The 24,460-nt window shown below is 35.8% G+C and overlaps 1 protein-coding gene across 1 annotated transcript in view; it reads left to right on the top strand.

The window, feature by feature from the left end:
• PIGK (phosphatidylinositol glycan anchor biosynthesis class K) overlaps window positions 1-24,460 on the top strand; it is a 101,265-nt gene that overhangs the window by 12,504 nt on the left and 64,301 nt on the right. The window contains exons 6-9 of the mRNA XM_015816348.1: window positions 1,733-1,829; window positions 3,068-3,185; window positions 3,813-3,923; window positions 7,186-7,358. Coding sequence (XP_015671834.1) covers window positions 1,733-1,829; window positions 3,068-3,185; window positions 3,813-3,923; window positions 7,186-7,358 — 499 coding nt within the window. The remainder of the gene's footprint in view (window positions 1-1,732; window positions 1,830-3,067; window positions 3,186-3,812; window positions 3,924-7,185; window positions 7,359-24,460) is intronic.

Genomic DNA, 24,460 nt, shown 5'->3' with positions numbered 1-24,460 from the left:
TTTGTACTTGTACCTTTGGTTTTTTCTGCCCAGGTGTAAAACCTTGCTTTTCTCCATATTAAATATCATTTTGTTAGATAGGGCCCATTGTTGAAGTCTGTCAAGTTCCTTTTGGAATCTGAGCTTATCTTCTAGGGTGTTGGCTATTCCTGCCAGTTTAGTATCATCTGCAAATTTGATGAGATTTCCTTCTACTCCCTCATCTAAGTCATTTATGAAGATATTGAAGAGTACTGGGCCTAAGACAGAACCTTGTGGCACCCCACTGCTTACTTCCCTCCATGTAGATGTAGTACCATTAAGGATGACTCGTTGTGTATGGTTTGTCAGCCAGTTACAAATCCATCTGGTGGTGATGCTGTCTATCCCACATTTTTCTAGCTTACTAAGAAGTAGGTTGTGGTCTACTTTGTCGAATGTCTTGCTGAAGTCTAAGTATAGTATGTCCACAGTATTTCGCTGGTCTACTAACTTTCTCAAAAAATTAAATAAGATTGGTTTGACATGATCTGTTTTTAACAAACCCATGCTGGCTACCAGTTATAACTTTATTTGTTTCTAGATCTGTTTTTTGATTATTTTTTCCAGTATCTTCCCAGGTATTGATGTCAGGCTGATTGGTCTGTAGTTTCCTGAGTCTGCTTTTCCCCCCTTTTTTTGTTTAAATAGGGGCTGGTGAGAACTGTGGAAATCTCAGAGAGATTTGTGTTTGTCTTACACTTGTCATCTATAGAAAAGTCTAATACATGCCCTGTCCTTTACATTAGTAATCATTATAGGCAAAGATTAATGAATAATCAGAAGCATAGCCTTCATAACTGTTTCCATGATTCTTTGTTCTTACATTAAAATACTTATATTGCAATCTGTCATCGATCTGTATATAGATAAAACTAGGATTTAAAAATACAGTCAGTGCAAGAATTGGTCTTCAATGACATATTACATAGCTACACAAGCAAAAAAATAGTCAACATAAGGCTGATTCATTACAGTTGCTGTCTTGAAATCTCCACATCAGTCCCCCATCCCCTTCCTTGTTTAAAAACTTATTCCTATTCAGTCCTGGGATCTGCACTGCGAGATGGGCCAAAGAGACACTGAGATCCTTGGATTTTGTACACTTTGCAAGTCAGTGATTTATTCAGTAAATCATAATTTTTAAAACAAATGTAGTCCAGCACATGTATGAATATGGTTCATGTTTAAACACTCTGTTCAAGTGCTATAGGAATTGTTTTAACTTAGGTTGGAAGTATATATTATTATTATTATTATTATTATTATTATTATTATTATTATTATTATTATTATTATTATTATTATTATTATTATTATTATTATTATTATTATTATTATTATTATTATTATTACTCTGGAAATCCAGATCTAAAAGAGAATCCAAGATGTGTGGCTGCATATATATTGGTAGTTGCAGTGACTCAGGGGAGGTTTGGAGGGATGTGAGTAATACAAACTTCTTAAATGTTAAAGCTGAATTGATTGGGCTGCTCAGCTTGCTAAGGCTGAGTTCCAGTAGACAAAGCAATTGCTTACCCTTGGCTCGCCTTGCTTCTTTTATCTGCCTTTTAATATAAACTCCCTTGGTATGTGAGAGCGTATTTATACATTGTTATAGTTTGATGCCAACTGTTTTGTTTGAAGATGTTCAGAAAAATATTTTTGAAAAGATCCTGACTTTACATTTTTTAATTTTTTTTTTCTTGTCCAGGTCACGGTGGAAATGGTTTCTTGAAATTTCAAGATTCCGAAGAAATTACAAATGTGGAACTCGCTGATGCCTTTGAACAAATGTGGCAGAAAAGGAGGTAATTTCTAATCCCTCCTTTCTAGTCTGCCTACATTTTTCTGCCTCTTCTGATTTACCTAGTGCGTGTTTAAAATTTTCATTTCATTTAGTACATTTATTTGCAACCATAGGTTTTAGCAAAATTTCATATACTGTTTCAGCAAGCCCCTACAATTAACAGCACTGTCAACATCTGCACTAACATGGTTCACATTTTTACCTTTTGTAATTTTATGGACAATGTACCTCTAGCAGATTGTACAACTAAGTATTAAGGCCTTCTGTACAAAGGAAGTCATGAAGCCACTGGGCCTTTGCAATGTCCTCTGTCCAAAAATGTCTGTCAAAGCTGGTGCTTCTTTTGATTGGCTGGTTTGAAAATACAAGCTGATCTATTGGGTCATTTGCATCGCCAATCATTAAAATACCACCTGGCATCCAAGGTATAAGGGTTAGCTCATAGACATTAAGGTTATGCAAATATATTGAAAGAGGTACTTTGTTATGCAACTCAACTTACAAGTGTGTGAGACTTTTACACACCTGTCCAGCGGAGGAAGAATATGTTCATATTGGGGTTGCATGAACCCAACTCTAGCAAAATAAAAACGGAGTATTTTTCTTTTCAAATTGTCCCAGATTCCCCCATCAGGAAACACTGTTGACTGGAAATCGTCAGTTCTAACTGTTGACATAGATCTGACTTTGAAGATCTAGCAAAATATGTATACAGATCTATATACAGTAAATCAAAAAGTATATGTAATATTGCGTAACAGTTAATCGAAGGAAGTAGGAATCAAAAACCTTAGTTCTGAATGAGCAGACAGATCCTTTGCAAAAGGAAGACTACACAAGACTTCAGGAGGTTTATATTGACATGGAGCTGCCCTAGTGAAAGATTTCAGGATTTTACTTTTGAATAAACACACGTTGGATTGTGCATTTAATCACCAATACCTTTTTTCTATGCAATGGTGATAAAACTAGATAGTTTATAAAGGTATGTTATTGTTTGTTAATGGCAAAAACCCTGGAGGCAAAATCTCCCAGAAGACTTATTTTAAAGTAGCATTTTGTTTATGGGGCTGGATGAAGTCACCACAGCTGATGGACAAAGGAAGATATGGCTTATCTCCTATGTTATAGAAAGGGCTTTACTTTGTATCTGGACATTTTGTTATGCTTGATTATTGTAGAAGGCTTAAGGGCCAGCTGGTATAAACAGGCATAAAGGATGCTTTTTCCCCCTTCCAGGTACAATGAATTGCTGTTTATCATTGATACATGCCAAGGGGCATCCATGTACGAACGGTTTTATTCTCCCAATATAATGGCTTTGGCTAGCAGCCAAGTTGGAGAAGATTCACTTTCTGTAAGTGTATCATTTCATATGTTAACTATATATAGATACAGTTACCAAATGAAAGTCTCTCCCAGTTTGGTGGGTATCTATCTGTAAGATTTAATTGGAATATTGCTTCTGCTGGAAAGTATTGCATTTATAATGGAATGAGAATTTGTTTTAAATAAGTAGCAATACTAATTAATAATAGTGCTATAAAGGAAAACTAGGTTTTTTAAAAATAAAAATGAAATTATGATTCCCACATTAGGTTGCTCATGACCTTCCAGGAGGTCATGACCTTCACAATACTATTTTAAGAATCTTGGTATATTTTATTGCATATTTTGGATGGCTAAAAACAGTTCTACAGAACTGTGACACTCTCAAAGAAGGATGAATTTTGAAAGGATAAGTTTGGCAGATTGAAATATAGAATTAGTGCTACAGAACAAAATTCCTTTCCAGCACATTCATGTATTTTGCTTGGCCTTATTAATTTGCTCCTATCTCTGCCACATAGTAGCTATTCATAGTTTGGGAGGTTAATCAGCTGTTGATAGAACATGTAGATGTAAGGTTGTGTTGTTCAAGTTTCATTGCTAAACATTTATATATAATAAATTCAGTATTTATAACAATATTCTCTTTTTGAAGCATCAACCAGATCTTGGCATCGGTGTCCATTTGATGGATAGATACACATTTTACGTCTTGGAATTTTTAGAAGAAATTAATCCAGCTAGCCAGACCAATATGAATGACTTGGTAAATACTTATTTAACTTACTATTCATGAAACCACTACTGGAAAGCTGTGTGATTTGCATAATTTTACACAACCCTTTTAACATCCTTTTCTATTTTCCCATTGTCACTGTATTGTCTCTGGTTGGGAAGAAACCTTTTTTTTTTTAGTTTTAAACACCAAAAATGAGATTTAATTATATCTAGGGCTTTAAATCTACCTTACCTTATTAAAAAGAATCCTCTTATAGCATGGGATCTTATTAGCAAAGCTGTGTTTTTCATTATAATCATTCTATGTTGATGTTTGAATTGTTTCCTGACTGTTGCATACAATGCTGTCTTTCAGCTCAATTATATTAAAAAGTTATATTATGCAAGATTCAGAACATTGCTTGGTTCCTGACTCAAGCTGAAAAACATATTAGCTATAACTGAAGTTAAACATAAGACTTAATCGCAGAGTGTAAACAGAAGCATAAGCGATTGGTAGAGCATAAATCTCAGTGAGTGAACGATGCGACTGCCATCTCTAATTAAAGAATCAAGGTTGTAATTGCTAGGAAGATTTTTGGTTGTGGCACTGGAAAGGTCCTGTGTAATAGAGCAAATAATCTGATGGTATGAGATAGCTCCATGGATTTGACTAGTAAAAGGGAGCCAATAGATCTGCCAGTAGAAGGGATCTGGGCATTTCATGGCCTGTGGGCAGTTCCAATCTGGCTTGCAGCAGTGGAGGGGGGGGGTTGGGATGGGGCTTGGGTGTGTGAGCATAAGCAGGGGGTCAACAACAGAGAGCAGGACGGGGCATCTGTGGCAAGGGGCGTCGGCGGCCTTCCACAACAATCCCAGTATCTCATTTCCTTTTTATAGAAATATGATGTGAATGTGCTAAACAATCAATCTCATGGGCCCCCTTGGGAAAATTAATTGCCCATCCCTACAGTAGAAGCAAATCTCCTGATTGTGTGTGGTAAATAACTAGCAACATTCAGAATCCAATCCTAAGCATGTTTCCCCCCCCCCCCCGCCTCAGAAATAAGTCTCTTTGAACTGAGAAGGATTCCTTCTCTGCTAGGCATGCTTAGGATGCTTTTTTCATTTATTTGAAATGTTAACATGGTCCTATAATTTAGGACCATACCTCTTCTGGAAGCCTTCTTAAAGCTGGAATTGCAGGAGAATGGTGTGGTTTGAATATGTTCAGGAGATGCTATATGGCAAGTCAGTCTGCATATGATGAAAATTTTCCACTGAATGCCTAAGGAGAAGACAGACTCCTGGCCATTCTTCCATAAATGATCTTTTATAACAGTTTTTCTAACGAAATTCTGCATAAATGTATAGCCAGGTGATATGAAGCAGCAATATTGAATATATATATATCTATATCTATATATTAATAGATAAGCACAATTATACCCTATTTTAAAAATAGATTTTGTCAGATTTAATAATGCTTGTCTCTCAAAATCTTTCATATTATGTTAAGTAAGAGATACCGGTGCACATGCTATCCACTCATATCCCGTTTTGCAGATTTGAGCAATATCCTGTTTAAATTCAATGTTGCTTAACGTGCTATGCCAAAAGATATGAGTTGTGAATCTAAATCTCAAAAGTCTTTTTTCACATGAGAGAGCAACTGTGTAACATCATTTACAAGTATTTAAGTCTACTGACCCAGCTGTACTTCACTAGAAAAGATGTCATCAGTTTTGCAGTAAGCAGCTCACATTGCCAAGCTTGATAGTGAGATAGAACTGAATAAGCAGCCAACATTCAGCTGAGAAAGAAGTTTCATTATTAAATCTGACAAAATCTATTTTTAAAATAGGGTATAATTGTGTGAGAATGAGGGATGTATAGGTAATCATTGATTTACAGCCATAATTGAGCCTGGAGTTATCTTCGTAAGTCATGGTGGTTAAGTGTAACCACGACTGATTTTATGACTGTTTTTTGGGCAGTCATTAAGGAATCTGGCAATCATTAAGTGAATCCATTTTCCCCAAAGCGCATTTTTTGCCAGAAATTGGAACACTGGTTTCTGGCAAAAAATGCCAAAAATCATGGTTATGTGACAGTAGAATGCTGCAAACAGCTATAAATGTGGGCCTGTTGTCAAGCATCCAAAATGTCATCATATGACTACGGGGGGGGGGGGAGGTAGCCATTGGGACCTCAAAATGGGTCATAAGTAGCTCTGAGGACATTTGTTGCAACATTAACTGGTCACTAAGTGACCAGTCATAAATCTAGGACTACCTGTATTATAATGATAAACTGTCATTCCATTTTGAACAGGTTTGTCTGGTACACTTTGTGTTTTCTGGAATCTATTAACTTACTAGAAACTACATACCGTAATTAACAGATAAATAAAATGCCATCTTGAATATTGTGAAAAATGGGCCAGTGAGTTAGAAATTGCATTGTAGAAATTGCTGATCTTATACCATAGCAGATTTACAGGGTCTTCAGTATTAACATTTTTAAATTTTACTTTATTTTTGATATCTAGGAAAACGTAGAGTTATAACCCTGCCCACATTTCCAGATATGTGGCCTCATTAAATATTGTTGGATTCACTTCTGAATAGCACATATAGGAGAAATAAATGGTTTTAGGATGATCCGTAGAGTTTGGCTATTGGGATTTCAAGTAAGATGGTTGGTTTTTAAATTAGATAGTAGATAGATTAGATAGATAGATAGATAGATAGATAGATAGATAGATAGATAGATAGATAGATAGATAGATAGATAGATAGATAGATAGGCAGACAGATAGGCAGACAGACAGACAGACAGACAGATAGATAGATGATAGGTAGATAATAAAATTATGTCCTGTGCTTAAACATTCCATTCTTGCTTTGTCCCTATATTCTTTGATTGGGGCAAACAGTCATTTTTAGAAATATCTGTGCTAATTTCCATCTAGGATTTGATTGGTTTAGAGGTAAATTGATTTTAATATGACACCAAATTATGGACTTTTAGAAAATTATTCAAGTAACTGAAATCTGTAATTTGGAGATGAAATACTATGTAACTCTGTAGCAAGGTACCAGTGATAAAAATATGGTTTGTCAATTCTGTTGAATTAAACCTTTCACTCTAAAAATGAATAAAACTGTTTAAATTCCAATATTATTCCTATTGGGGAATTGAAAAACCACGTCACAAGGTGTACATTGGTATTGGATGATCACACCTAGTTGGGAAAGAATGCAGCAAAGGTTTTTATGAAGATTTGAAACAAAATATCTTCTTTATAGTTTCAGGTATGCCCTAAAAGTTTATGTGTGTCAACACCTGGACACCGGACAGATCTGTTTCAGAGAAATCCTGACAATGTCTTGATAACTGATTTTTTTGGGAGTGTACGAAAAGTGGAAATTACAACTGAGACAGTTTCTCTGGATCCTAATTTGGCACCTGCAGAGACAAGGTATTTTGGTTTATTTTTTGAAGCGCAGATATTTATAAATGAATAAATAATTAAAAATATACATCAAGATACAAAGAGAATTGATCCATACAGATAAATGCCAGAATGTGTGTACAAACTGGAATAACCTTACTGCAAAAAGATTCTATGAATGTTCAGGAAGATACTGTGTGAACATTCATTTGTGTGTATACTTTGAGTTTTGTACTTTGTTTCTTGGAAACTATGGGAATAGAGGAAACAATGGAAGCATGCATGATTTGATAGTATATTGATTTAAGAATCCCCAAGAAAGTAAGATCCAGTATTTGAGAAGCCTAAGGGCTCATTTTTGATACTAATTTACTCATGAACATTGGAAATCTAAAATTTATTTATTTATTCAAAACACTAATACTCAGAAAGTTACATTACAATCAGAATATATGAAGAGATAATATAAAATACGGAGTACAGGTAGTCCTTGACTTACAATCATAATTGGGGCCAAAATTTCCATTGCTATGCAAGGCAATTATTAAATGAGTTTTTTTTGCCACGGTTGGGAAATGAATCTGGTTTCTCCCATTGACTTTGGCAGAAACTAGCTGGGAAGGTCACATGACTTTGGGATGTTGCAACTGTCATACATACATCCCGAATACCAAGGTCCTCACATGATTGTGAAGATGCTATGACAGTTGTAACTTTGAGGATCAGTTGTAAGTCACTTTTTTTGGTAACTTTGAACAGCCATTAAATGAATGGTTGTAAATCAAGGATTATCTGTATGCAGGCATATAGAGTGCCTTTTTTGTGTGCTTCGCTTTATTGTGCTTCGTGGATTTGTGTTTTTTTTTAACAAATTGAAGATTTGTGGCAATCCTGTGTCAAACACACCTATTGTGGTGCCAATTTTCCAACACCATTTGCTCACTTTCTGTCTGTGTGTCGCATTTTGATAATTCTTGCAATTTTTGTAGTTTTTCAGCCTTTTTAATCATTAATCAGATGATGATTAGAATTTTTATCAATTATTTTTTTAATTAAGGTACATACATTTTTTAGAGATAAAGCTATTGCAATGTAACTTTTATATGCATAGGGAAACCAAAAAAATAGTGTGACTTGCTTTATTGCAATATTCATTTATTGTGATAGACTGGAATCAAACTCACAATATGTCTGAGGTATGACTGTATCTGGACACCAGAATATCCAGTACCTACTGGGTGTAGGTATGGAGAACTGGAAAAGTCATTGTGGGAATCCTATACAATATGTGTATTTTTTTCTTACAGTTAGAAACAGTAAATAATTTGAGTTCCAGTTCATAAGCAGAATTTGTGAATTCAGAATCAAAACCAGTATCTTTAGTGGAGTACAATGAACAGATGCAAGGAGTGATGATGACAATATACTTTTATATATAATCAGTTTCAATTCTTGGAGACTCGGATTCATCTTATTTAAATGGGAAAACCTGCAAGTATGCAGCAGAATTTGTAAGCATAGCAATATAGCACAAATGAAATATTGCCTCCGTATCTTTGATTGGTGGGATTGGGAGAGAAATAAAAGGTAGGGAAAGGATTCATCTGAAGTATGTAACGTTTATGGAATGTACATTTTCAGGCAACAAGCCGAATTTATATGCGGTCTTATGTTGCCATCTGTTGGGAGCTCTTGGGATAAAAAAAACATCTATTGTCTCATTTTATCTACAAGTTGCCATAGACTGCAAAAAATGTGTTGCACATAAATTGGATCAGTAAGGTTTCATACTTCATTTCTGAAGTAATTTATCTTTTTCAAAGTAATAATTACATCTTTTTCTAGATCAGGTCTTTAGTATTTGCAGTATAAAGTATTATGTTAATCTTGTTTATAGAACAAAGATATTTATTCTATTTAATTCCATCATGCTTTCAAGCTTTTTGTTCTCCTGAAGTGTCTCTGTATTAGGAGAATTATCAGTGCAAGCATGTATTTGAATGGGAATTTCCATCTGGATCTCCTTGGTTTGAGTGTGACTCAAGATAATGGCCAGTATAACATTGCCTTTCCTTATTTTATATGTGTGTGAGAGAGATAAAGAGGAGAAAAGAACACATTTACCCAGAGAAGTATAAATAAAAAGATAGAACAATGAGACAGAAATAAAATATGAAACATGAGCAAATGGATAAGAGTTTTGAGAGATGAAGTATACTGAAAAGCCTGATTAAATGTATCTCCATTGTAGTGGGATGTGATGTTGGCTTGCAAAGCAGTCTCTAATTTAGATAGATACCCTATCTTGCATAGAATTGTATGAATGTGCTTAGGGTAAACTAGGCCGTGTTTATGCTTTGGGGTCATAATTGACTGAGATTGTTTTTATTGTTACTAGACAATGTGGCATGTATACGACTAAGACTCATAATCTAGTCCAGTGATGGCGAACCTTTTAGAGACTGAGTGCCCAAACTGCAATCCAAAACCCACTTATGCATCGTCGGGTGCCGGGTGGGTGTGGCCCATTGGGTGAGCGTGGCTGTGGTGGTAACAGCAGACTGAGTGGGACTAAAAAGTTCAATCAATCAATTCCAACTTTGCAAGATCTTTTTTTCCCCGCAAAAAGTTGAAATTGACTGATTGATTGAACCTTTTTTTTTTGTACATGGTGGCGGAGGCCTAAAGCGAAAAGGTTTTATAAAACAGCTGAAGGCCTAGGTCTGGGGCGATAACGCGGGTGCCCACAGAGAGGGCTCTGAGTGCCGTCTCTGGCACCCGTGCCATAGGTTCGCCACCACTGATCTAGTCTACCATCTTCTCTGTCTTACTAAGAAGTCCAATATGAAAAACCCATTTGACCAAAGCTATGATGGGCAGCAGAGATCAATAACTATGTGCCCATCAGGTAAAGAACCTGGCTTATTGAAAATTGAGAATGTAAGAGGAGAATTTGGTAAATGACATAAATGAAATGAAAGAACAGAAAATGGATATGTTGTGTACCTTGAAAGCCAAGAGAAAGGATGTAATAGTTCTAATCTTGATCATGAATAAACTAGTTGTAGATTTAATTATGGATGAAAAGGCTAAAATGAACATTAGAAAGTATCAAAAGATATTTTGTATGATTTTAAGAATATATTTTTATTAATCATTAATGCTTTGGATTGTCTTTTTATTATAAAATAATTTGTACATATCTCACTGGTGTATGTAGTCATTAATTTAAATAGCCCAAGAACAACTTCTTTTTTTATATAGATATTTTATTGTTTTTTAACTATAACAATCTCCAATGCCTGGTGTACAGCGTGTTGTCTTGGTTTATATTTTAACAAGAAAAAAAAGAACATTAATAATTAATTAACAGTCAATAATGATTAAATTTGATAATTCCATAATTAATATATTAATTAATAATACATTTCTTTGGTCTTCCCTTCTCCCATTTGTATTTTCCTTCTTCAACCTTAGCCAAAATGTAATTCTTAATATTTTCAATATATAAATGATTAGATATAGACATTTTTTATATTTATACAAATAATAATAATCTCTCTATATAACATTTTTTCAGCTTATCTTATTCTCATAACCATCATCTCATTAGTTCAGCATACATCCTATTTTTATAATTTTTGTTTGCTTAGATTCCCTTATATTCAATCCAATTCTTATCAGTCATAATTTCTTCATATTAGTCATCTCACTGTCTAAATTTTCCCATTTAGGTACATCATCCCAATATTTTATGTCACGTATTATAAAAATACTCTATTTTTTATCTGTCTTATAGTATCTAGATATAACATCCTTTTTAATCAGTTTATATTTTACTTATATATTAATAAAAGTTACATCAACCTACTAATTTAATATTTAATATATTATAAAACATACTATATTACTTAAATCTCATTATCCTTCTTGTTATAAGGCCCCTTTATATTCAAACGTCTCTATTCTTTTAGGCATATTCAAACAAATGTTTATTCACGTAATAGTCCATCTGGTAGGGCGAGTTAAATCTCTTGTATCTGTCTCTGATCTTTTTCTTTTGCCAAGTAATTTTCCAAGTTGATGTAATCCGCTTACCCAACAGTTCCTATATTGTTGGGAATACAAAAGATGAAGTAAGTAAGATAAATTCTTTCTGTCCCCCAAAATTTATTAGTTCTCCTAATAATTCCATTTTTTTGTTGTATCAGAACCTTGTAGATTTTTTCCTCTTTGTGTCAAATTGTAATTCTTTTCTTTTGTTATTTCATCAATTTGATCATACTCTTCTAGTTTGTAATCTGCTGTCTGATTTGTTTGTTCCTTTGTTGTTATTTCCTGGGTATTTTTTAATTGTAGATCACATTGGAAATATGCTTATTTAAATCCTCAAAGTTGTTTCGAATTTCATCGTGGTTTGAATCTATTGTCATTTGTATTTGTCCTAACATTACATATATTTCCTCTGGGAAAGTATTTATCTTTCCTTGAAGTATTACTTCTGGAGGCCCTTGATTTTCCAGGCTAAGTCCTTCAAGAGAAAATATTGAATGTGGCATCCCGTCATTTTTTGATACATATGTGATATCCATGTTATCTCCCCCCTTCAAATAATCTTTCATCAATGTTTTAATTCAAAAGTCAATTTATCAGTCAGTCAAAATTACAGATTCAGTATATTAAGCCACCTTAAATCCTGCAAATTCTCCTCTAAATTAGCCAAAAAGCCAAAGTTTTTATTTTCCATAAACAGTTCTTAGGTTTAAGCAACAGTCCAGGTGTTTTGTTTTGTTTTGTTTTTTTCTTTCAAACACTTTTTAATCTTATAGCTTGCTCTTCCTTTATTCCTAGCTGTTTTCAAGGTCTTCAAAGAAACTACTATTTCCTTCTTTCTGGGCATTCTTATTGTTAGTGTTCTATTCTTTGATTCTCCACTAGGTGTTAGCAGTTATTTCTGTTTTCAGTTTTTCTTTCCATCAAAAAGTTATTTTTGTTATATGTTTTTATAATTCCATCAGAAATTTTTTAGGGTATAATCTTGACAGTTTTTTAGTTCCTAGATTTGTCCAGACTGAAATATTTTAAATCAAATTTTACTTTTGTGAAATCCGATACAAGCAGTATGTTCAAATTTGTTCTCAATTCACAACTGATTATTTTTTTCTACTTCTAATCTGAAGGCATACTTTCTTTGTTCAAAAGCTCTTGAGAGATTGTCACAGTGAAAGACTCCAATTTCTAGTACTAAAATAGAGAAAAAAGACTGCATTTTTATATTCTAATTAATTCCTGCAAAGTTTAGAATGAATCAAATTGCATACTTTGTATATTTTTATACAAATATACACCAGATTGGACTGTCATTAAGCATTGTGTATTGATTTTGATAAATGATAGACTGGACACCTCTAAGAAATCCTGTGTAAAATACAAACGTGCAAACTGAATATTCTTGCGATTGCCACATTTTAAAGTTTAGAATTAATTAATTTTTGCCACATTTCATTTCATGTCCAAAATTAATTCTTTTCTCTAAATCTGTTGAAAAATATATATGGATTTGTGTGGTTCTGTATATAACCATTCTTCATTTAGCAATTAATTTGTTTAGCAAACACAGTGCTAATAAAATAATTTTTTGACCAATGCATGCAGTTACAATCAAATTTCATCACGTCTGTCAACAACGCACAATGGAGTGTTAATAATGCTGGCAAAGCTGCACAAGAGAAATTTATCCGAAAGAGATGACAGCAACTAATGATCTTTTCAGTTACTCTTTCTCTCCCTTTCTCTGTCATTTAGCAGCCATTTTGCTTAATGACCTAGTTCTTTGAAATGTGAACGAAATCATTAAATGAGTAGTAGGTATATATAGATGTACTGTATGTGTGTATTTTTCCTCCTATTTGGTTGGAAAGCCTGTCAATATCACTAAACAGACAGAGACTTCATAGTTTTTCCTGATTTTTCAGAATAGTTTTCTCTGAAAATCTCAAACTTCATTAAAATATTATTTAAATAAACTTCAACGGACAAAGCAATTGGGAGTGTATTTTTAAAAATGTATATTTTTCTCACAAGTTGCATTTTGCTGTGGAGATTGATTCACCTATGAGATGTTTGAGTGTATATTAGTGTAATTCGCGGCTGACGCTGGATGACCAGTTGTCGGCCGTGACCAGGGGGGCGTTTTATCAGGTACGCCTGATTCACCAGTTGCGGCCTTTTCTGGACCGGGACGCCCTACGCACGGTCACTCATGCACTTGTCACCTCCCGCCTGGACTACTGTAATGCTCTCTACATGGGGCTCCCCTTGAGGAGCACCCGGAGGCTCCANCTGGAATGAACTGCCCCCAGAGATCAGGGTTATCCCTGATCTCCCTTCCTTTCGCCGCGCCCTCAAGACTTGGTTATTCCAGCTTGCAGGACTGGCCTAGGGTAATTTTTAGGGGGGTTTTAATTATATTTTAAATTCGACAAATATTTAATATTCTTTTTAATTAATTTTAAATTTGTATTGTTTTGTATGTATTTTAGATAGATTGTCAGCCGCCCTGAGTCCTACGGGAGAAGGGCGGGATATAAATTCAAATATAAATAAATATAAATAAATAAATAAATTCTAGAGATGTGGGGTTTTTTAAAGTTTCGTTGAGTTTAATATGGCTTCATGTGGGGTGCTGTTGGGGCAGTCCAGGAAATCTGTCTTAGGCACAATTTGGGGATTGTTTACAGCAAACATTAATAACTCATGAAGATGCCATAATTCTATCATGGGACTTTAGCAGCCTTTTAATTTTGCCTTTTTTACTTTTGCTGCTTATCCATAAGTTGCCTAATCTCCGGAGAAGCATTACATTACATGCATCATGCCACACGATGTTATATTGGCGGAAAGGAGGTATACTTCATTAACATGGACTGTTTGGTATCAATATTTTATCACCGGAGTGTATTGATGTGGAAGAATCGCTTGCGGATGTGTGCATGTCCTTGGTGGCGTGCAGTATATTAAACAGATTTAGAAGGATGATGAATGGGATAATAAGCTAACAAAATTCTCATGAGGGAATGTTAGCATAATATTCTGGGTGACTATTTGTAAATATATACAGGTTATTCTCGACTTACAACAGCTCATTTAGTGATCATTCGAGGCTACAAAATGTGACTTATGACCATTTTTTACACGAACATTGCAGCGTCCCCATGGTCCCGTGATCAAAATTCAGACGCATATTTATGACGGTTGTAGTGTCCCAGGACCTTTTGCAACCTTCTGACCAGCAAAATCAATGAAGCCAGATTCACTTAACAACTATGTTACTAACTTAACAACTGTGGCAAGAAAGGTTATAAAATGGGGCAAAACTCATTTAAAATGTTTCGCTTAGCAACAGAAATTTTAAGGTCAGTTCTTGTCGTAAGTCAAAGACAACCTGTATTTGCATACTTTGAGCATTGTGGAAATCAAATTCTTATTGTGATGTCTGCGTTTGTGGTGTCCTTAGTGCTCTCTGAGCTTGATTGGGTTTTTTTTGCAGATGTTTCTTTATCCAACTAGGTAACATCATCAGTGCTAGTAAGGAATGCAGTTTGCTGTCAGTTTATATTCTAGTGTCTTGCCCTGTCAGTGTTCTTGGTGGTTCCTTGATTAGGTTGTTTATTTACTGCTAGCTTGGGTGTCTAGTATTAATCTTGGTGTTAATCTCTTCTTATCTGGGTATTGATTGCTGGTCAGGAGGTATTTTAGTTTTTTGATTGTCTCTATTGAATGTCTGTGTTCTGAGGTCTTGTTATCTTAATTGGTTTTTACTGTGATCTGACCAAATGTTTCCAAATTAATCAGGAGTTATGTGCTCCTTTAACATTAATAATGTATATATTGTGACTTGGAGTTAGTGTTAAGTCCGGCAACAGCATGGGTAGGTCCCTGTAGGCTTTCAGAAGTAGTTTGCCATTACTCCTTCCTAGAGCCGAGAGAAAGTGACTGGCCCAAGGTCACCCATCTGGTTTTATACCTAAGGTAGGACTAGAATTCACGGTCTCCAAGTTTCTAACATGATTCCTTTATTACTAAACTAAACTAAAACCAAAAGGGAAAAAAGCCCAGAGATCAGACTAAATATATCATAAAAATTGGAACAGCAGCATAAAAAGTTTTTTAGCTAAATCGTGGAAATGTTTCAGAAGTGATTGCAAAACTAATGTCTTAGTGGCCAAGGCAAATGAGATAACACTCTGAGTAGTTTCTCTGCTTGCTTCACTGTACAAAAGTAGGTCAAATTCTTCTCCCTGGAGCAAGTAGTTAGCAAAACATTCTGTTCTATCCCTGAGTTCTTCCTACTGGGATGGAGGGAAAGGAAACAATATTCTTTTGTTGTGGTGCTTTGCTTCTGATTGCTATTCTTCAAAGGAGATCCTTTACCAGTGTCAACTCTGCTTCACAATCAGGATGAATGATGGAAAGAAGTACGACCTATTGGCTGTTGCTTGTCATATCATTTCCTTTTCTTCCCTTTGCTCTCTATACCTCCTTCATGTCCCACGATACCTAGCCTGCAATTCCAAGTGTATTGAGATTTCTTTTACTCTAGCGTAGCAACAAATGCTGTGTTCAGTTGTTATACGCAACCCAGGGTCGTGTTTTGTGAGATGGGTGACTGTACAAATTTGACAAAGAAATAAATAAGTCAGAAGAATACTCCCTCAGAACATTCATGATTTAAGGACCTCCACAAAAGCAAGCTTATATTGAACAACCGTCTGGATTTATACCAATGTGCACAGTAAATGTGCACAGTAAATATATACCCCACAACAACTTATGTGGGTGGGGGGGGAGAAGAATTTTCTGGGCTTCTGGATTTAGTCAGCGTGATTCACAGTATCTGTCACAAGGCCATTGCTGAGATTCTTGGCAAAAGATTCATGCACAGGTTACTTGACTGCCGTTTGACTAAGTCATAGTTGGTCCCTTCAATTTTCTTGAAGCAGTTTTTCAGCAATATTTTTTTTTTTTTTAGAATTTTGATTAAAAGTTTCTTTAAAAAAATAGTCTGCAGCAGACTTGGAATAACAGGAAGAGACAATCCATAGTTATGCCATTAGAGCAGTGTTTCCTAACTGTGAGGTGCACTTTCGTTGGGTAGAGGCAGACAGAGTCCAGGGGAGGTGAGAAAATTTTGTGTTTTTTAATTTCTTTATTAAAAAAATTAAAGTCTCATTGTATTGTTTTCATCGTTTGTGTTCATTTTGGTGTTTGGATTTTTAGGAGAAGTGAGTAGGCTAAAGTTACATTAAAGGAAGGCGTGATGGCAAAAAGTTTAGGTATTCCTGCGTTAGGAGGAAAAATGCTATACAGGTGGTCCTCGACTTACAACCATTCATTTAGTGACTGTTCAAAGGTACAACGGCACTGGAAAAAGTGGCTTATGACTGGTTTTCATGCTTACAATCTTTGCAGCATCTCCATGGTCATGTGATCACAATTCAGGGGACTTGGCAACTGGCATGCATTTATGACAATTGCACTGTCTTGGGATCATGTGATCATCATTTGTAACTTGGTTGGCTTCTGACAAGCAAACTCAAGGGGGGAAGCCAGATTTGCTTAATGACCACACAATTCATTTAATCATTGCAGAGATTCACTTAACTGTGACAAAAAAGGTAAAAATGGGGTAGGACTCACGTAACCCCTGTCTTGTTTAGCAAGGGAAATTTGAGGCTCAATTATAGTCGCAAGTTGAGGACTACCTGTGGCTAAATACAGAAGTGCAAGAGACCATGTCAGACAATCTTGAGTTGAAAAAAGGGGGAGGAGTCAATAAGCAGAACTATGGCTGAAAGCCTACGAAGCAGTTATCTAAATAGCTGAAATGACTTGAAGGAACTATGTAGGTCAGGCCAGTCAACACTTGTTTCATATTTGAATTAGCCTAGAAAAACATCTGTACCAAAACCTCCTGATTTCTGCACAAACATAGCTGGAATATTGAATTGTAGATGCTGGGTTTCTTGCAGGATCGCTCTATATTCAAGCATCTGTTCCCAGCAATATGGTATCTCTTGTCTCCTTGCTATGATTGACTTGGATGCAATAGTGCTAGCTGGCTTCAGCCCTTTAATACTGAAGGGTTTAATATTATTTTTACATTATTCAATAAATATTCTATCAATGCATCAATTGTAATTTTTGATTTGGCACACACACACATATTCGTACACATATCATAGCAACAAAAGCTTTTTTGTAGTCCTCTATAATTTTTAAAAGTGGGAAGCAGTCTTGAGAACAAAAAGGTTAAATAACACTGGGATAAGCCAGTTTCAAGCTGAGGCAATACAGTTTTGTGACCATATATCCCAGATTGCTACTATTAATTTAGGGGAAGCAGATTAATATATTCCTTACAACTACTTGTTTTAGGTCTAAATCAGATGCCTTTATTTTACCAGAAGATGGCAGCTATGCCAAGCAGAATATTTCAGTTGATTCTTATTTTAAGCTAGAGGATTCTGGCAAGCTTGAAGGTACCGTGGAATTAGATTGAAGTATTAAAAACACAAATTAAGGCATTTTATTATAGAAAGTTTAAAAAAACGATTGCATTATCCAATCACACTGTTTTATGCCAACAGAACAACGGCTTGGTGAAAAATTGGAGAAGTGAAAATTGAAGTTTGGTTTTACAAGAAAATATAAAAAAGTCATTATTTAATGAAGTTATTCCAATTCAATTGATCAACATTAACTATGGCAATAAAATTGCAGCACAGCAGTATAGTGTTATGTTAGAGATACAGGATAGAATTGGTTGCTTTTTCTATTAACCTTCAGATCTTTCATTCCACTTTTTAAAATTACAGGCAGCATAGCACTGAGTCCCACTTGGGTTCACACATCAGACTAGCAGTGAGATATCTAAATTAACAAAGTTAGAACCATTCTGTATTTGACAAAAAGGATTTACCTCTGCAATGGCTAGGAAGTACAGAGTACTTATGATGTACATAAATAGTACAAAAATCTTTATTTGGCTCTTGAGCAGCAACGTGGGATTCTTCTTTTATGGCGAGGAATGTTTTTTGTAGCAATAAGCTGATCAATAGTATTTTGCATATTTATTTATGAAATTTATAGGTCACCCCAATCAGTTACAATTCTGGGTGTTTGACCCCCCCGCCATATATTTTTTTAAAAAACCAAAACATTATACAATACTCGATCATCCACTTTTCCCCAAGAACCAGGGTTTAAGGGTTATTTAAATAGGATCAGGCTGTACAAATTTTGAGAGGAATGACAGAGGAAGCTACTTCCCGAGTTCCACCAGATGATATTGTTTAATCAATGGAACCTCTGTTAGATTATGTGGAATGGGCAGAAACTTTGGGTGATAGGCAGTTTCTCAAATAACTAGGTCCTTGCTCATGTGCATGTTGACTAACTAAATATATGAGGTATGAGCTAGATCAGAGTTCCCCAACCTTTCTGACTTTGTGGCCCGGCAAGGGAGGAGGGAGAGAGGATGGTTCCACGTGAGTAGTGAATAAGCACATGTGCTCAGCTTCATTTGCGAGAACGATGGGCAGGTGTGCCCACTGCTTGTGCAAATAGAGTATACAGGCATGGACTTGCCTGCAGCTTACACAAGTGGGGATGCGCGCTTATGTGCGTGCACTTGTCTCCCACTTTCCTGGCCCGGTTCGGAACAGTTCAAAGCCCGGTAGCGGGCCATGGCCCAGGGGTTGGGGACTCCTGAGCTGGATGATAAATATGTATTTAATAGAAGAGAATATATGTAGTTCATGGTTGAACCGTGAAATCCTTGGTGTTCTCTGAGCTTGGCTGTTTGCTTGCAGCCATTTTGTTATCCAACTAGGTAACATGCACTGATATTTTTAGTCAGGTAATGAAACATCTGGAAGTAAACAACCAAGTTCAGAGAGTACCGAGGACTTCGCAATACATTTTTTAAACTTGCCAGTTTGTTTAGAAGTGGTAAGGCAAACAAGTATAACTTTTCCTAATCAGAATGTTTCCTCAAATAACTGCTCATTCTGTTGCAGATTTCCTTTCCCCAGAACTCTGACTTTTAAAGAGGAGATTTTAAAAAGGAGACTTTTAAAGAGGAAAATGAGACTCTAGAGGATATAAGATAAGGATACAGGCGAGCAAAAAGAATACCTAATTATTTTATTCTTTTATTTTATTTTGAGAATAGTGTGTATATCACCATTGCAGATCAATAAGGTGCAGTGTGCTTCTATTCAGCAATCATTGAAAGATGTATTTGGAGAACTGTGCTCAGACATGTCAGGAATAATTGATGTAGTTTTTGTACTGGACAGCAATCATCCTATTTTAATCTGAAAAATAGAGGAGACAAGGGAAAAGCTAGATGATTACATAAGATTGCACTTAAGATTTAATAAACCCCATTCACCAGAGAACTACTCAATTAATTATTTTAGGATATAGAATCTCATTACCCTGACTGATGAAGTAGTATTAATATAAACTCAGTATGCGTACTTTGGGGGAGCCATAAATGGAATCTCTTTCTAGTTATTTTTCCCATGAAGAATTCTTCTTTGGCATACAAGAAAATAGATAATTGCATTTGAAATTTATATAATAAAGGCAGAATCAAAATAATTTGTTTTTTCTCATGTTATGTTTTCTTAGTGTGTTTTTTTCCTTTTTAAATTTAAAAAGCTAAGTGGCTAACTTGGCATTTGGCATTCTTTCTGTAATGTACCATCTTATTCATATAATAACTAACCTGATAATTGAGATTACTACAATGCAATTTGATGCATATATTTAAGATATAATTCTATGGTTAAGTTTCTATGTCTGTTTCCAAAGCGGTCAAGAAAAGAAATTATAAAATAGTCTGGTTTCTACATAATACTGAGCTGGATTTTGTAGGAGCTTCTGCATAGCTGGACAGACCCATAAACTTATATTTATTTGCTGCTGACAGGAGGCAAATTGTTCCTTAGTTTAATCTGTGCTTTCTTCTGAAATTTGGTTTGTTAGTTATAATGTTATATTCATGAGGACATTGTTGCACACAACATGAGTTACATCCGATATCATGATGACATTATAGGCAGTCTTTGAATTACAATAATTTCTTCAGCGACCATTCAGTTATGATGGCACTGGACAATGGAGATTTATAGTGGATCCTTGGAATTTTGGCCATTAAAATATTTCTATAGTTGTGTGATTGTGATCTGGGCACTTGGTACCTGATTCACAACATTGTAGCAAACTACAGTCACATGCTCATGATTTTAACATTCCCTGCAGTCTTCCCACAAGCAGACAGTAGAGAAGCTGGCAGGAAATCGGAAGTGATCCCTTGAGCTCCTCACTTAATGAACCATGTGGGTCCTATTTAATGATAGCAACCGGGACTCCTGGAATTGCCACTTCACTTAGCGATGGAATTCCAGATCCCAATTTCCATTATAACCTGAGGACAACCTCTACATGATCACATCACTTATGTAATGACATCATGATGATGATGTTATGCCTCCAGCATATAGTTTGTGTATTTTTATTGCTATTGTTCTTTAACATGTATTGAACTCCATCTGGTGGCCAAGCACAAATCTTTCACTGTTTGGAAATTGATTTGACAGTGTTTGATCGTACAGAACACCCGTAGTCCCATCATCTGTCACTCTGGAAAAAAGGTGCATCCTGAGAAGTCAGACTCCATTTTGTAACTTCTGAGATAACAGAAACATGTAGAAGAATCCAGCTTAGTCTGTGACATATGTTCTTCTGAAGACAAAATCTATATCCCATACATAGCATCGCTGTTTCACCTTACCCTATTCTTTAATAAAGTACCAAGATTTACATTTGCAGTCTGGCTTATTAAAGGATAGGAGGGTTTAGCTGCATGTTGAACTACACACAGGGTAAAGTGTAATGAGGACAGAACAATGGATATATTGCCATTTTCACATTATCATGGGAGATTTGAAAATAACAATATTTTATAGATGTAACTGATCAATAGCCTTTCTAGGCATTGGCATTATTGTGTAATTTCATATGCAGTGTCACAGGAGTAAAAGAAGTAACATTGAAAAGAAATAATCTGATTAGAAAAACAAAACTTTCCAAAATATATGTTAAATTTACTTTTCAAAAGAACATTATCTAGTGTGAAGTAAATGTGTGTAGATATTAATGTCCCTGTAGGTCTATGTTCTTGATCCTTTTGTGTGATGTTTTAATTGTTAAATGGAAATGTAGTCAATGGAATGCAAATGCCCTTGGATATGCAAAGACAACAGAATTTGAAGTTGAAGTTCTCTGTATCAAGTTAAAAAATTGAAGCTCCTCAGTGTTGTCTTAGATTTTCTTGGGAGGTACAGTTGTTCCCAAGAGTTTCATCATTAATTAAAACAGATGTTAAGACTATTTTCTTTCACTTCTTTGTTGCATTAAATTTGTCTTCCAAAATTAAGAATTCAGCAACACATTTAAAGCTGAGACATTTATTTTAAACATTTATTATGCATTTGAGGGAGTGAGTTCTTTTCCAATTTTTTTCTGTCAATGTTTATTAATCCTTTACATTTGCACAGCATTCTTGTTAGTTTTGACATTTCCCACCTGTAATTCAGTTTAATCTGCGGTGATAAAGCCTAAAGACCCAGCAATATGCTTCTAGGCATTTACAAAATCCTGTTGAGATCCATATACCACTATGGTTAGTTAAGAAAAAAGTGCTGAACTTCATAGACCAATATTTGGTTAGGCATATGAACTACCATGTTATTCAGAGTGTTTCACTATTTGCTGTTGTAATTTTGAAATAGGAACCTCTTCCCACATTTTCTGTCTTTTTTCATTTTAGCAAATTCCAAAGTATTTTACTTCATGTTTAAATCCTGGCACACGTCTTTCCTGTATTTCCTGGCATGCTCTCTTAAATGGAAAACCTTCGGATGTTTTGAAATGTGGATAACAGACTTCTCTGCAGCTGGCTAAATCAAACTCTTTCATTTCGAATCCATCGCTTACAAATTATATTCAATGTTTACATATGAAATGTGAACAGTGTGCATTATTGTGTCACATGGAGTGTATCCCTGATAATATTTGATGTATTCTGAGCCGGTCATGTCATTCTATTTGCCATTTCTCCCTAAACAAAGTAATAGGCAAATATATCTTTATTTTCTTCCTTCTCCGTCTGAGCAAAGACTTTTCTTTCATTACGCATTTAAGCTGCTCATTTCCTTCAAGAATTCTAAGAAAGCAGGCAAGGTTCCTTGTAAATGAGGTTTTGGGGGGGCTCAGATAACACTGGAGAGCAAATTAAAGCCCTGGGCTACCAGTTGCCCATCACCTGTTCTACAGCCGTTAGCCCTGATAAGGTGCTGTAGCTGGAGCTGTTGGTGCATGTCTTAATAATAATAATAATAAAAGGCTACTGAAGGTTGATCTCTTAATTCTATCATTTTCTAGCTTTTTGGCAATCAGTATGTGTTACACTCTTCCTTTCTGCCTGAAGAAAATGGAACTAAGCACGTGCATATAAATCCCAGGAAGCTGCAGGGTGCAAGCAATCTTAATATTTTTCTCTTTGGCATTAAAACATATGCAAGTCCTCTCAGTCTCTGCCTTTCTCCATTTTGTGAGAAAGCTTTATGCTATTTTTTTTTAATCCCTTAAGGATTACCTGCCAGATGGTCAAAATTCCACCAAAGATTTCTGTTTCATTCTGATTTGTTGAAAGGAGACAGAGAATCAGTTTCCAGTGAAACATGACCCTGTATTCTGTAATCATTCATACAGTGATGATTAAAGTATTAATATTTAAAATGGTTAAATACATTGGTAGTTCCTTGAGGCCTGGCAGTTATTTTCAGGTGTAACAACTGCATTGTTCTTTCTGTTTCTTTTCTTTTTAAAGAAGGTAGCAGTTCATAGTTTTTTGCGGAAAGAGCATTATAGGAACAGTGCCTATTAATGCTGCTTTCTTAAAAGTAATTAAAAGTTGCTATTTGCAAAAAAGCAAATGATAGCTAACTGGATAATGATAGTTAGATAATTAGTTTGGGGCTAAGAATAGTTCCTGATTCTTTTTTGGGTGGGGGACAGTAATAATTTCTACTTTAATATAAGGTTTCTTTGCTTTTGGAATTACAAGTCAGTATCATCATTTAACTTCAAATTAGACTCTGTATTTTAAAAGGTATATCTTAGTGGGACATGATTCCCTGTCCCTGCCTGAGGTACGTTTGGCCCACCACCTTGTGGGTTTTCCAAAAGGTCCTGAAGACGTGATTTTGGCTGCGGGCCTGGGGACCACAAATGAAAATGGAGTCAATCAAGTGGTAGATTTGATTGTATTGCTGCTGCCATGGGAGGGAAGTGGGAGGGGTGATTTCAGATGTGGATTTTGGAAGTGGACGATGGATTTTTATGTTGTGGATTTTTAATGTTGCAAGCTACTCAGAGTTACCTGTGTGTGAATTGGGCAGCCATATCATCATCATCATCATCATCATCATCATCATCATCATCATCATCATCATCATCATCATCACAGAGTTGGAAGGGACCTTGGAGGTCATCTAATCCAACTCCTGCTCAAGCAGGAGATCCTATACCAGTGATGGCGAACCTTTTAGAGACCGAGTGCCCAAAAACTGGCCCCGCCCCCACTCCACCCCCTGCCCCACCCCGCCTGCCCACAGGACCACTCACCGCCTCCAGGGCCCACCCCAGATCGCCCAGGCAGCCTAGCAACCATCAACTGTGCGTGATGGGGCCTGAGGGCAGAGTCTTGTCTACGCTGCCTGGCTGCCATGTCCTTGGCTGCGCTGCTCTACATGAGCCATACTCAGGGGCGACTCTTGTCCAGGGGGGCTGCTGGTGAGTAGGGGGTCATGGGGGGAGGCAAGACTGGGGCAATGTCATGTGTGCCCACAGAGAGGGCTCCGAGTGCCGCCTCTGGCACCCGTGCCATAGGTTCGCCACCACTGTCCTATACCATTTCTGACAAGTGGCTGTTTAATCTCTTCTTGAAAGCCTCCAGTGATGAAGCATTCACAACACCTGAAAGCAAGCTGTTC

This window comes from Protobothrops mucrosquamatus, unplaced genomic scaffold (genome assembly GCF_001527695.2).
Source record: "Protobothrops mucrosquamatus isolate PMUCROS unplaced genomic scaffold, P.Mucros_1.0 scaffold432, whole genome shotgun sequence".
Classification (NCBI taxonomy): Eukaryota; Metazoa; Chordata; class Lepidosauria; order Squamata; family Viperidae; genus Protobothrops; species Protobothrops mucrosquamatus.
Note: the sequence above shows the minus strand (reverse complement) of the source record. Positions and strands in the feature narration are given on the sequence as shown.